Here is a 12,283-nt window from a genome sequence, read left to right as displayed (position 1 = left end):
AGAAACCCAAAACAGGATTTTTTTATATTGAAAGAAATAGTTGAATGCAAAAAATCAATGAAAGTACATAAAAAGCATTAAGCAAATGTAAATAATGAGCAAAACCTATCCTTTAGCACATGGTAAGTCACCAGAAAATGATAAGCGTATCTCCTGATTCTGATGCCTGGGCTACACAGTTGTTGGGGAAATGCTATAAAAATGAGAAATCGGCCGGGCACGGTGGCTAACACCTGTAATCCCAGCACTTTGGGAGGCCAAGGCAGGTGGATCATGAGGTCAGGAGTTCGAGAACAGCCTGGGCAACATGGTGAAACCCCATCTCTACTAAAAATAAAAAAATTAGCCAGGCACAGTCGTGGGCACCTGTAATCCCAGCTGCTCGGGAGGCTGAGGGAGAATTGCTTGAACCTGGAAGGTGGAGGTTGCAGTGAGCTTAGATGGCGCCACTGCACTCCTGCCTGGGTGACAGAGCAAGAATCCTTCTTGGGGGGGAAAAAACATCATAGAAAGAAAAATATTACGGACAGGAAAATACAGTTGTTACTACTGGGAAGATAGGGATTTAAAGTTTGTTGTACTTATGCCAGCAGCCTAAATTGAGGCTGAGTATGTCAGACTTGACAGCCCCAGGCTTGCAGTTTCCTTCCCTCTGTGTTCCTAGGAACCCCTAGAGAGAAACAAAGCATGAAGAAGCCTGTTTAATTTATGACGGGTTTTTTTTTTGTTTGTTTGTTTTTTAAGACAGAGTCTTGCTCTGTCTCCCAGGCTGGAGTGCAGTGGCGTATCTCGGCTCACTGCAACCTCCACCTCCCAGCTTCAAGTGATTCTCTTGCCTCAGCCTCCTGAGTAGCTGAAACTCCAGGCATGCACTGCCATGCCCAGCTAATTTTTATATTTTTGGTGGAGATGGGGTTTCACCATGTTGGCCAGGCTGTTCTCAAACTCCTGACCTCAGGTGATCCACCCACCTCGGCCTCCCAAAGTACTGGGATTACAAGCGTGAGCCACAGTACCTGGCCAATTATGATGATATTTAAAGGCAGTTTTGATTTTGCCACTGGTAAGTATTTATTGATTGCTAGGAGAAGGAATGGTAGTCTTGAGGTGTTCGTGCTCATGCTGGTGTTTCCCAGTTTGAGGCCTCTGGCCTGTGTTGTTCTCATGGCTCTGGCTGATCACTCTGGTGGGTCTTGGGCCATTCATGTATTTTTCTCTCCTGCTTGCAGTGGTTGGAAACCAGACCTAACAGACAGGTGTGTCCAGTTTGCAAAGCTGGCATCAGCCGAGACAAGGTCATCCCCCTCTATGGAAGGGGCAGCACTGGGCAACAGGACCCCAGGTGAGGACTTAGGATGCCTCTCCTACCCACTTCTCCTCTTGGACATGAATTCACTCCCATTCAACATCCCCTAACCCCACCCTTTACTTATTATTAGATGATCCCTTGGTTTTGAAGCAGTCTCATCCAGATGAGAGTCAGCCATGAGGGGAGGAAGGAGAGGGGATCCAAGCTACCACTTGCTGGGACCCAGCAGTGAACAGACATCACAATCACAAGTGTGCAGAGCACTGTGAAAGAGTACTTCTGCCTCCTGGGAAGCAGGATGTGTAGCAGGAGAGGCTCCAGGGAGTAGGGTTGCTGCAGCAGTGATGTATACAAGCATGGGGGTAGAGGAAACACGATCTGGGTGACTTTGTGGAGTTTGGGATTTATAGAAATGGAGTGGGGTCCAGCATTCCACAAACAAAAGTACTGAGAGCCCTTCATGGTCTGGCATTCCCAAGCTCTCCAGAAGAATCTCTTACCTTCTCCTACCTAGCCTAGTATATGCTGTGTACCGGACATATTAGACTTCTCTTAAAGGGATTTGCTCTTTCACATTTATCAGCCTATGTATTTGCTCTCTCTTCTGCCTTCTGCCCTCCCCAGTCCTGCTCGAGCTACCCTTGTACCCCCACCTTCTCCTCTAACTTCTACTCATCTATCATGAACAGCCCTAAAGTCCCCTCCTTGAAGTGGTCTGTCTTCTCCACATTAGTTGCTCTCATCCAGTTCCCAGCAAACTGTCATGTGATTGGTTCTATCCCCCCGAAACCATGAATACCTCAAGAGTTGGGCCTGTCATCAGTCTTAGTATTATAGCATCCTGCGTAATGCTTATTGTATAACTAAGCATTGTATAACTAATGCTTATTATATAACTAAGCCCTCAATTGAGTATTCATGGGTTGAGTGATCTGAGTGGCTGAGACTTGAAAATAATAGCATGGGGTATTTGCCCAAGAATAGTGGGAGATAGAGCTGAAGTTAATAGGGGAAGGGTCAGAGAAACCACGAACCTCAGCCCTCACTGCTGACAACCCACCCTCTGCTCCAGTTTGGATTTGGGATTTCTGATATCTGTAACAGGCCCAGTATCATACAGACCCAGGGAAGGCAGCTGGCCATGTTCCTAACTGTCTGAGTCAGGATCTCTGTGAATAGAGTAGGCTGTAGTGCAGTCTGATGAATATCTCATAACAAGCTGATTTTCTCCCTTGTTCTCTATACAGATGGGAAGAACAGTTGCAGGTAGAATGAAGAGTTAGTATTTGGAGAATTAATTTGGCATAAGTTCATGTCTGGGCAAGAAAGAGGCTATGGCCCTGACTCTCTGTTGGTGAAGAGCTCGCGGTCCTCATAGGGAGAAACTGAAAGCATTTTGTAATAGACTTATTTACACCATTTCTGTTTCAGAGAGAAGACCCCTCCCCGTCCTCAAGGACAGAGGCCAGAGCCAGAGAATAGAGGGGTGAGAAACATTCTAGGAGAAGCTTCTATAAATGAGCTGATGGCTTTAGAAGTTTCCTTCTTAGACTTATCATTTTTTTCCTTGATTATAAAAGTAAAGGAAATCTTATAAAATACAGAAAGGAAAAAGGGGGAAAAATCACTTATAATCACACCAATCCAGAGGTAACCACTGGAAACATTTTGGTTCTATTTTCTTTTCCATTTTTCTATAATTATATACACACACAAATTTTATAAATCTATGCGTGTATTTTATAGATGTGTGTATACTTTTTACAGTTTTTGTTTTTTACAATATGTGGCTCCTGTTTTGTAACCCTCTCAAAATTTCATTTGTTCTACAGATATTTAAGTGCCTTCTATGTGCAAGTGGGAGTCTTTTAGTATTATCTTGAGATTTTACATTGCCAGCAATATTTTACTAAATAGCTGTTTAGCATTTAGTTTTGTGGATTTAACATAATTCAATCCTAGACATTTGGCAGCTTTCTTTTTCCAATTTTAGAAATATTTTGATGAATTTATAGATAAATTTGTGAGCATATTCACTATTATTTTACTAGGATAAGACAGGGTCTCACTCTGTAGCCCAGGCTGGAGTGCAGTGGCACTATCACAGTTCACTGTAGCCTCGATCTCCTGAACTCAAGCAGTCTACCTCAGCCTCCCATGTAGCTGGGCCCACAGGTGCACGCCACCATGCAAAGCTAATTTTTTTTTTGTTTTTTGGTAGAAACAAGGTCTCACTATGTTGCCCAGGTTGGTCTTTAACTCCTGGGCTCAAGCAATCCTCCCACCTCAGCCTCCCAAAGTGTTGGATTACAGGTGTGAACCACTGTGCCTGGCTTAGGATAAATTCTTAGAAGTAAAATTACTTGCTAAAAAAAATTTGCATGTTTATCCCTGGTGGTCTAATGGCTAGGAACAAAAACATTGAAAATTTTTTGCATATTTACATCACATGTTATTCTTAAAACAAATTCTGTTAAAATGTTAAAGAAATTTTAAAAGCAAAATATTTACCCAAATTACCAAGAGCCCAGAACAAGTATATTCTCATTTCCTCATGTTCTCTTCATCTGTATGCTGTGTATATGTATTTTTATGTAGCCATCACCATTCTGTTTGCTTTAAAATTTAATTTTGGCATGTTTTCCATGATGCTCTGAAGTATCCTCTTTATTATTTAGGTTGCCATTTATCCCAATGAGGTTTTTATTTTTTATTTTTTTTTAATATTTCTATGCTCTTACTGGGAACCCACTGAGCTTTGATGCATTATAATTTGGGTTTTCCTCATCGAAGAACCATTTAGTTGTTTCCCCATTTTGCTCTTTAAGTAATGCTACAGTAACCATCTTTGTACACTCTTTAGTTTGAATAATGGCATTTCATTAGGATTCCCAGGAGTAGGATTATTGAGTCAGGGATCTTGATAGAAATTAAGGTTCTTGGCTGGGCACGGTGACCCACACCTATAATCCCAGCACTTTGGGGAGGCCAAGGTGGAATCACCTAAGGTCAGGAGTTACACAGCAGTCCTGACCAATATGGTGAAACCCCATCTCTACTAAAAATAGAAAAATTAGTCGGCTGTGGTTGTGCACACCTGTAGTCCCAGCTACTCTGGAGGCTGAGACAGGAGAATCATTTGAATCCAGGTTTCAGTGAGCCGCGATCGCACCACTGCACTCCAGCCTGGGCTACAGAGTGAGACTCAGTCTCAAAAAAAAAAAAAGAGAGAAATTAAGGTTCTCTTCTCCAGATTATCCTTAATAATAATATTAGCAGTGAACACTTGTTGAATGGCTACTATATGGAAATAACTATATGTTAAGAGCTTTATATTCTTGATCTCCTTTAAGCCTCACATCTACTCATTTAACGAAAGAGGAAACTGAGGCCCAGATAGGTGAAATGACCTGTCCAGGGCCACACATACAGTGCTGAAACCCAGATCTGGCTGGTATTGGAGTCCCTGCTCTTGACCGCCAGGTGACACCACTTTAACATTCCCAGGTTTTGGTTTCCTGCAGAGCATTAGCAACTAATGCAGGAATCAGAGGCCCTCGAAAACCAGAGGCCCTGGTCTTGGTGACCGAGGAGCATACCTCTAGCATTTATAAGCACCTGCAGCTGCTGGTGATTTTTTTTGGCATACTCTGCCCTAGGAACATAATCCCACCAAATGTGAGGACTGGTAAGCTCATATAGATGTTGCTAAAAGGGAAGCAGAATGATTAGTCCTCAGGATTGCACTGAATTGAATCTGTAGTTCCTGATGAAACAATTGCACCTTCCCAGGTAAGGCAGCCTCAGTCCCAGGAGCCCTTAGGTTCAACCATGAACTGAATAGTAGGCATTTTGTATTGAGGAGATGGAAACTCATTGTTTTCCTTCCCTTTAGATTTGCCCTCTCATTAAGTCAGCTGTTAGGCTTTATAGGTGGTACCATCTGCCAAGAAGTTTAGAACTAAAGGCTTATCAGTGTGTGACAGAGAGCAGCTACTTCTGTGACTTGCAAAAGATTAATAAATGAAGGCCAGTGAACTCTTTGTGAAAAGCATTTGGCCCAATAGTCTGTCTTCTTTTTATTCTTTTTAAAATCATTTGTTCTAAACCTCTCACCAGGGATGCAGGGGAAGAGAAAAAAATATCTGAAAGATGTGCACAGTAATTAAGAGCATGAAGGCCAAGCACAGGGCTCAGGCCTCTAATCCTAGCACTTTGGGAGGCCAAGTTGGGAGCATCATTGAGCCCAGGAGTTTGAGACCAGCCTGGGCAACAAAGTGAGACCCTGTCTGTACAAAAAAAATTTAAAAATTAACCAGGCATAGAGGGGTGCACCTGTGATCCCAGCTACTTAAGAGACTAACATGGGAGGATTGCTTGAGCCTGGGAGGTTGAGGCTACATGATTGCACCATTGCACTCCAGCCTGGGTGACAGCGATACCCTGTCTCAACAAGAAAAAGAAAAGCATATGTTTTCAGATCAAATTGACCTAGTTTTAGATCTAAACTGTATTCCTTGGTAAGTTATTTCACCTCTCCAAGCCTCAGTTTGGTCATCTGTGAAATTCAGGTGAAGCTAATGTAAAAATTAAACATGATTTGTGTGTGCCAGTGCTTAACATGGTGCTTAGCACAGAGCTTATGCTTTAAAAAAAAAAAAAAAAAAAAAAAAAAAAAGTTATTTATTCACAGTATTGTTGCTACTGAATCTTTTCATGTGAAAGATGATTCAGTGTAGAACATGCACAGGGGAAAAAAAAAGCTGAGCTTGATACACCAAACTGCTGGCAGTGGTTATTTCAGAGGTAAAGTGGAGTGGCTGTGAAGTGGGAGGGTGAATAGAAGATCTCTGACTTTCTTTGTCAATTATTTCTGTAATGTGTGTGTTTCCTATAGCAAGCATATATTACTTTTATAATCAGAAAACATTAAAGTGTTTTAAAATGTAAAAATTCTATATAACAAGGCCGGGCGCGGTGGCTCAAGCCTGTAATCCCAGCACTGTGGGAGGCCGAGGCGGGTGGATCACGAGGTCAAGAGATCGAGACCATCCTGGTCAACACGGTGAAACCCCGTCTCTACTAAAAATACAAAAAATTAGCTGGGCATGGTGGCGCGTGCCTGTAATCCCAGCTACTCAGGAGGCTGAGGCAGGAGAATTGCTTGAACCCAGGAGGCGGAGGTTGTGGTGAGCCGAGATCGCGCCATTGCACTCCAGCCTGGGTAACAAGAGCGAAACTCCGTCTCAAAAAAAAAAAAAAAAAATTCTATGTAACAATATTAAAAGATATTTTCATCCATAACTTGTCCATATACCTGCATATTGTTGTGTGCTTTTGACCACAGTGTCCAAACAATTTTGTCTGATAACATGGTCACAAGACTTTTTCAGTGTTACTGCATAAGTCAGGTTAATGGTTCTTTGAATGCATGTATCAAGATTTTGATTATGACTTCCATTGTTAGCTAATTGGGGTTTCAGCATTTTTTGCTATTAAAGGTAACGTGTAGCTTGTTTGATGTTCCCTTGGGCATGGGGGTGGCTGTCAATATTGCTGTTATAAAGCATGTAGAAGATATTATTAGCTAATGTGGGACTCTGGAAAATATCCTCAAGCCCTAAGAGTGCTGACTTATGTCAGCAGATTGTTTCACATTGGGTCAGAACCACTCCTTTTTGGCCCATTCATAGATCCTTAGCTGGAAACTAAGGCTAAAAGGGCAGAGGGCTTGCCAGAGTTCCTCTGCTTCAGGGTATATATGGGAGGAAAAGCTGTCCCCCAACCTGGAAACATGTGGCACAGGGCAGGAAGGAGAGGCAGGTGCCACATGCAACGTGATGTTTATTGAGTTTGACAGGCACAGGAGAAACCTGCCTGATTCTCCTCCCCTTAATTGCCTTTCTTCCACACAGGGATTTCAAGGATTTGGATTTGGAGATGGTGGTTTCCAGATGTCTTTTGGAATTGGAGCATTTCCCTTTGGGATATTTGCCACAGCATTTAACATAAACGATGGGCGGCCTCCTCCAGGTAAGACCCTATTTCCTTGAGAAATCAGGAAAATATCTTAGTAATATTGCTTGAAAACTCATTGGAATTCAGCAGTATGTAAGTTACGGATAATTGTCACTACATGGATAATCAGCCTTTTCAAAATGTCTTAAGCTGTTTTCAGATCATGTATAGTCATGGTAACAATGTACTTACAATGTAACAGTGTACTTACCAACTATCAGGCACATATATATTATATAGCACTTTCCATTCCAAGTTCAGGGGATCATCACAACCATCCTGTCGAACAGGAGGTGTGTGATTAGCTCTATTTAACAGATCATAAAATGCTCAGTAATGTTACCAAGACATACTCCATATCTATAAAATGAAAAACTATAAAGAGCTGAGGAAAAGCCTAGTTCTGCGCATTTGCTCCCCACTTTGACCATTTGGGGGCATGGAAATGCGAGATGACCCATAAAGAGTGAGGGCATATCCATTCTCTGGCATCTCTGTCCAGCTTCCTTCATGATACAACGTGGGGCTGGTCATAAGCCTCAACCCTGTGGGAACCACGCCTAGGTCTACCACCTACTGCTGCATTTCTCCCTCCACTGCTTGAGAGTGCCATCTGCATTCAGTATAGAGCAAGGCAATGAGGTGGGTGCCCTGAACTCTGACACCTGAGCCAAGATCCTTACTGTGGAGCCTGCAGAGATACCATGATCAGTTGAGCTCTGCCTGTACTCGTTGGAGCTTCATGTACACTGGGCACAGTGGTTGGTACAGAAGTGACCATTGTGTGAGCTTGTGCCCTAAAGACAGTAACTGGGTCATGCCAGTTATTCTCATCCCCACCCTGGTTTTTTGGTACACAGGCAGGCAATCTATAAGTCTTTCTTGACTGCCTGTCTGCCTTCGTGAATCCATCAGAGCACCCAACAGAGGAATCTCAGCACCAAGATATCTTGGGGATGCCCTTTCTTACCTTATCTACCTTGAAGATTTATTATCTGTTCACATGTTTTTTTCAGAGGAAGCACACCCCAAAAGATATGATGTACTCTGCCCTGAAGAAAGGGCAAATCCCTGTGAAGCCAGTAAGAACCTGCCTGGTAGCTTGTATCCTTCTAACCTGGTCCAAGGCTAACCTTGGATTTCCCAGCTAAGCAGAGTTCCACAGCCAGGCTAGACTCTGGATCACTTTATTCCCCCTGCAACAGTCACAGTTTTCCCTTGTCATTCTTGGTACAATTTGCCCATCCTACATAACAGATTCTTTTATCCTTCTCCTCCCAAAGTCAAGACAGGGAGCTCTAAATGGTAGCTTTTCTCAAAGCAGAGAAGAGTGGAGACTTAGATTCTCATCCCAGTTCTTCTGCCTTTGCCTTGAAAGACAAGTCATTTTGCCTGTCTGAATCCTAGTTCTCTCCTGGGAAAGGAAGGCAGTCCCTGCAGGGCCCTTGAGAGGCAGTGTGGAAAGGCTAGAGAGCATGACTATAGAGCTCTGCCACTAACTTCTGAGCTTTCGATTTTGAACAGGTCACCTCAAACCTATGTTTCAGCTGCTTCCTACTCAAAATGGAAATAATAATATCCACCAAATAATAATATGTACAAAACACTTAGCAGATAGAAGATACTCAACAAACAGTAGGCTTGCTTTCATTATTTCCTCTAAGAGTTTTCTATTAGTCACCTGGTTTATTGGCGTGTCCAGGCCAAATCTTTTATAATAAATTGGAGACCATGTTCTCATTGTTATATTGTTTCACATAGTTTCCTTTTGCCTGATATTATTTGGGGTTTAGAAATCTTTTTAGTGTGTAGGATTCTGATGTTGTAAAGAGATAAAGATTGATGCTGTCAGCTTCTGGCCTGAGTGGGCAGTGTGTACAGCTGCAGTGTTCTGACAGCCTCTTTTCTCCCTCCTGTCTCTCCAGCTGTCCCTGGGACACCCCAGTATGTGGATGAGCAGTTCCTGTCACGCCTCTTCCTATTTGCGGCCCTGGTGATCATGTTCTGGCTCCTGATCGCTTAATGCTGGGCTCCTGCCTATATCCGTGGCAGGGCTCTGGACTGGTGACGTGCCACCCCCACTCCTGGTGTTTGGCTTCCTGGCTAATCTTGACTCCTAGAATCAGTGGGATTAGTAACACATCAAGGAGTCTTGTTTCTCCATCAGAGCTTTGGAACTCAAGACCAGTTGGCGATGACACCTGAGTATTGCCACTGCTGTAAACACTCTATAACCTCAGGCCTTGGCATTGAGTCCTCTCTCATGGGTGACACCATGAAATCTTGTTTCATCCAGTTCAGCAGGTCCTGACTCTGCAGAGGGAAGAGGCAGAAAGAGAAACTGTCAGAGTATAATTTCACCTGAGTTTAATATTACAAAAACAAAAGGATGCACCAAATGTTATTTCTGGAAACTTTCATCTCTTTAAACACCCCTTGGAAAGTTGCCTCTGAAGCCAGCAGGGGCTTCTCAGAGAGGTTCCCCTTCCAAATCCCAGTGCTGCTCTGTTCTCTTTCTTCCCCCTCCCCTTCCTCTTCCTCTTCAGAGATGCAAGAAGTTGCTGTCCCATAAAAATCATAATTGTAACAGCTGAAGCTGGAGTCACTTCATGAATTCACCATAGATTCAAAGATCTTTTATTGGCTCTGGGCTCTGCTCAGCGTCTCTGGCCTCAGAGAGCAACTTGAATGACTTCCTGATTTCCTGGCGTAAATTATTCCTGGTGAGACATGTGGTTTCACTTACAGATTTTCCATCAGCTTTCTCCCTAAAACTATGTGCATCTGCCTCTCTCTGCCAGAGAACACACAGCCAAGGCTACTGCTGAAGATGAGACTGACTACTGTGCATTAGGAAAGACCTGGAGTCAGGACTTTGGTGGGATTTTGAGCTCCGATGCAGGAACAACTGAACAAGTAGCCCTGTCCCCTAGGCTGCAGAAGCTTGAATGCATCCTCTCCCAGAACCTGCCACAGGAAACTGGGGGCTTTGTCAGGTCAGCCCAACTGCATGCGGAAGACCACCATCCTCAGAAGCCAAGTTGTCCTTTAAGAAGAGGCAAGGAAAGGGAAAACCCACATGTGACCCTGACTTTGGTATGGCTTGATGGAGTACCCTGAAAACTCCTTTTATGTGTGCTAAAATCAGGGAAGCATGTGACTCCCAAGCAGACAACCCCTGATGATTTGTAAAGCGAGGTGGCAGGGCTTGGGGAGCCCCAGCACAGTGATATGGTGTGGTCTTTCATCCTGTGGAATCAAGGGGAAATTATTCTTCCCAATACCTTGATTTGATTTTCAGCTTCACAAGCTTCTTCCTCTGAACCTTATTGAGGGAGTGTGGTACTAAGCAGGTAGGACAGTTCACCTGGTGGAACAGTTCTTGCCCTGCCTTCTACGCTTCATCCCAGAAGTCCAGCCTCTTTCTGGAGACCCCAAAACTCAGGGGAGATGGGCTTCCTCTGGGCCTCTTTCTTACTTTCTTACTTTGCCATCCGCACTGGCTAACGCTCAGCAATGACCAACAAATGGTAGGAAGCCCCACTTAGTGCTTTTTCCCAGTTATGACTCTGCATAGTTTGTGGAAACAAAAATCTTGAGGAAGATGAGGGAAGCCCTCCCCTCTTACAGCCCCCACCCCTTCTCCTTTGTACCTGTCAACACCAGAGTTCAGTGTTTAAACAGACAAAATATAAAGTATTGAGTAGGTGGTTTATTTGCCGAATCCACTTGGTAGGAAGAAGCCACTAGCTTTATAGTGTGCTTGATGGATTTTTAAACATTCCTGGGCACCCACTCAAGAGTGCTCTTTTTATCACCTTCTGGAAATCCCCATAGTTGGAGGGGCCCCTGGAGTGTCTCTGCTGTAGAGATAAGTGGTGGGACCCCTTCAGTGCAGTGGCCCCAACTAGTGGAGGAAGAGAGAACTTCAGTCAGATGGACTCAACAGAAATGGGTTTCTAGAAGAATACTAAAGAGTTGTAGGTAGGAAAATCAATAATTTGGACTCTTCAACAAAATGGAATGAGCCCAGGAGAGCTCCACCAACAAAGGCACTCCGGGTGCCTGATAGTAAAGCCAGGCTGGCCAAATGCTGTTTGATTTTGAACCTTACAGGTCCCCACTCACCCTCTGCCAGGAGCTAAGGCAGGAGAGCTGACTTGGGACTGCTGGCTTGGCCCCAACAGGGAGCCCCCTTCCTACCACCCCTCTGCAAGCTCACCACCTCATCCTTCTGCCAAGGCAGCTTTCCTTTCTTTTGTGTGTTTTCTGTGTTCTTGGCCTCCCCCCTCCTCCTGCCACCCTTGTGGACTAGGACCAGGTCCTGACCACAGTCGGAAAATGATGATATGTATAGTGGCACACCTTAACCAGTCAGTAATTTTCACTGTTGTGAAAGTGATTTGATTTAGAATTAAATAAATGGTTTTACATTACTGTGAGCTTGGACTTCTTGTCTGTGTCATGGAGGGTGAGTCGGTGGGGAGTAGTCACACTGGTCTGGCCTCATGGAGGTTCCTGTGCATCCTTGGTAATGTCACACGGAGGATGAAAGTCTTCAAAGAAGCTGGGCATGGTATGTATGCTTGTAGTCCAAGTTACTCTGGAGGCTGAGGCAGGAGGATTGCTTGAGCCCAGAATTTCAAGGCTTCACTGAGCTATGATCATACCACTGAACTCTAGCCTGGGTGACAGAGTGACACTATCTCTTAAAAAAACAAAAAAGGAAAAGACTTTAAACAGCTATCAATGGTTAGAGATGAGAAATGTAGGCTGGAGGCCTGGTTTCATACACAGCCTTGCCCAAGGTAAAACCTGTCTGACAAGCAGCCCCAGTCCTGACAAGTACGTGGCATTCCTAAGCTTGCAGGTGACAAGCTGCCACAATGGTGCTTAGCTTGTGTCTGACCAGAGCCTTTAGGACAATCATAGGGTTTTTTTTTTTTTTTTTTTTTT

General features: G+C 44.0%; 1 protein-coding gene across 2 annotated transcripts in view; it reads left to right on the top strand.

Annotated features, from left to right (window-relative positions):
• Positions 1 to 11,769, top strand: part of RNF185 (ring finger protein 185) — a 44,816-nt gene extending 33,047 nt beyond the window's left edge. For both annotated transcript variants that reach the window (XM_017499552.2, XM_017499553.2), the window contains 4 exons: positions 1,230 to 1,342; positions 2,741 to 2,795; positions 7,225 to 7,342; positions 9,253 to 11,769. In XM_017499552.2, the coding sequence (XP_017355041.1) occupies positions 1,230 to 1,342; positions 2,741 to 2,795; positions 7,225 to 7,342; positions 9,253 to 9,350 (384 nt within the window). In that variant the 3' untranslated portion in view covers positions 9,351 to 11,769. The remainder of the gene's footprint in view (positions 1 to 1,229; positions 1,343 to 2,740; positions 2,796 to 7,224; positions 7,343 to 9,252) is intronic.
• Positions 11,770 to 12,283: the final 514 nt, after the last annotated feature.

This window comes from Cebus imitator, unplaced genomic scaffold, assembly GCF_001604975.1.
Source record: "Cebus imitator isolate Cc_AM_T3 unplaced genomic scaffold, Cebus_imitator-1.0 Scaffold258, whole genome shotgun sequence".
NCBI lineage: Eukaryota > Metazoa > Chordata > Mammalia > Primates > Cebidae > Cebus > Cebus imitator.
The sequence above is the reverse complement of the archived record's forward strand: the minus strand, read 5'-3'. Positions and strand labels throughout refer to the sequence as shown.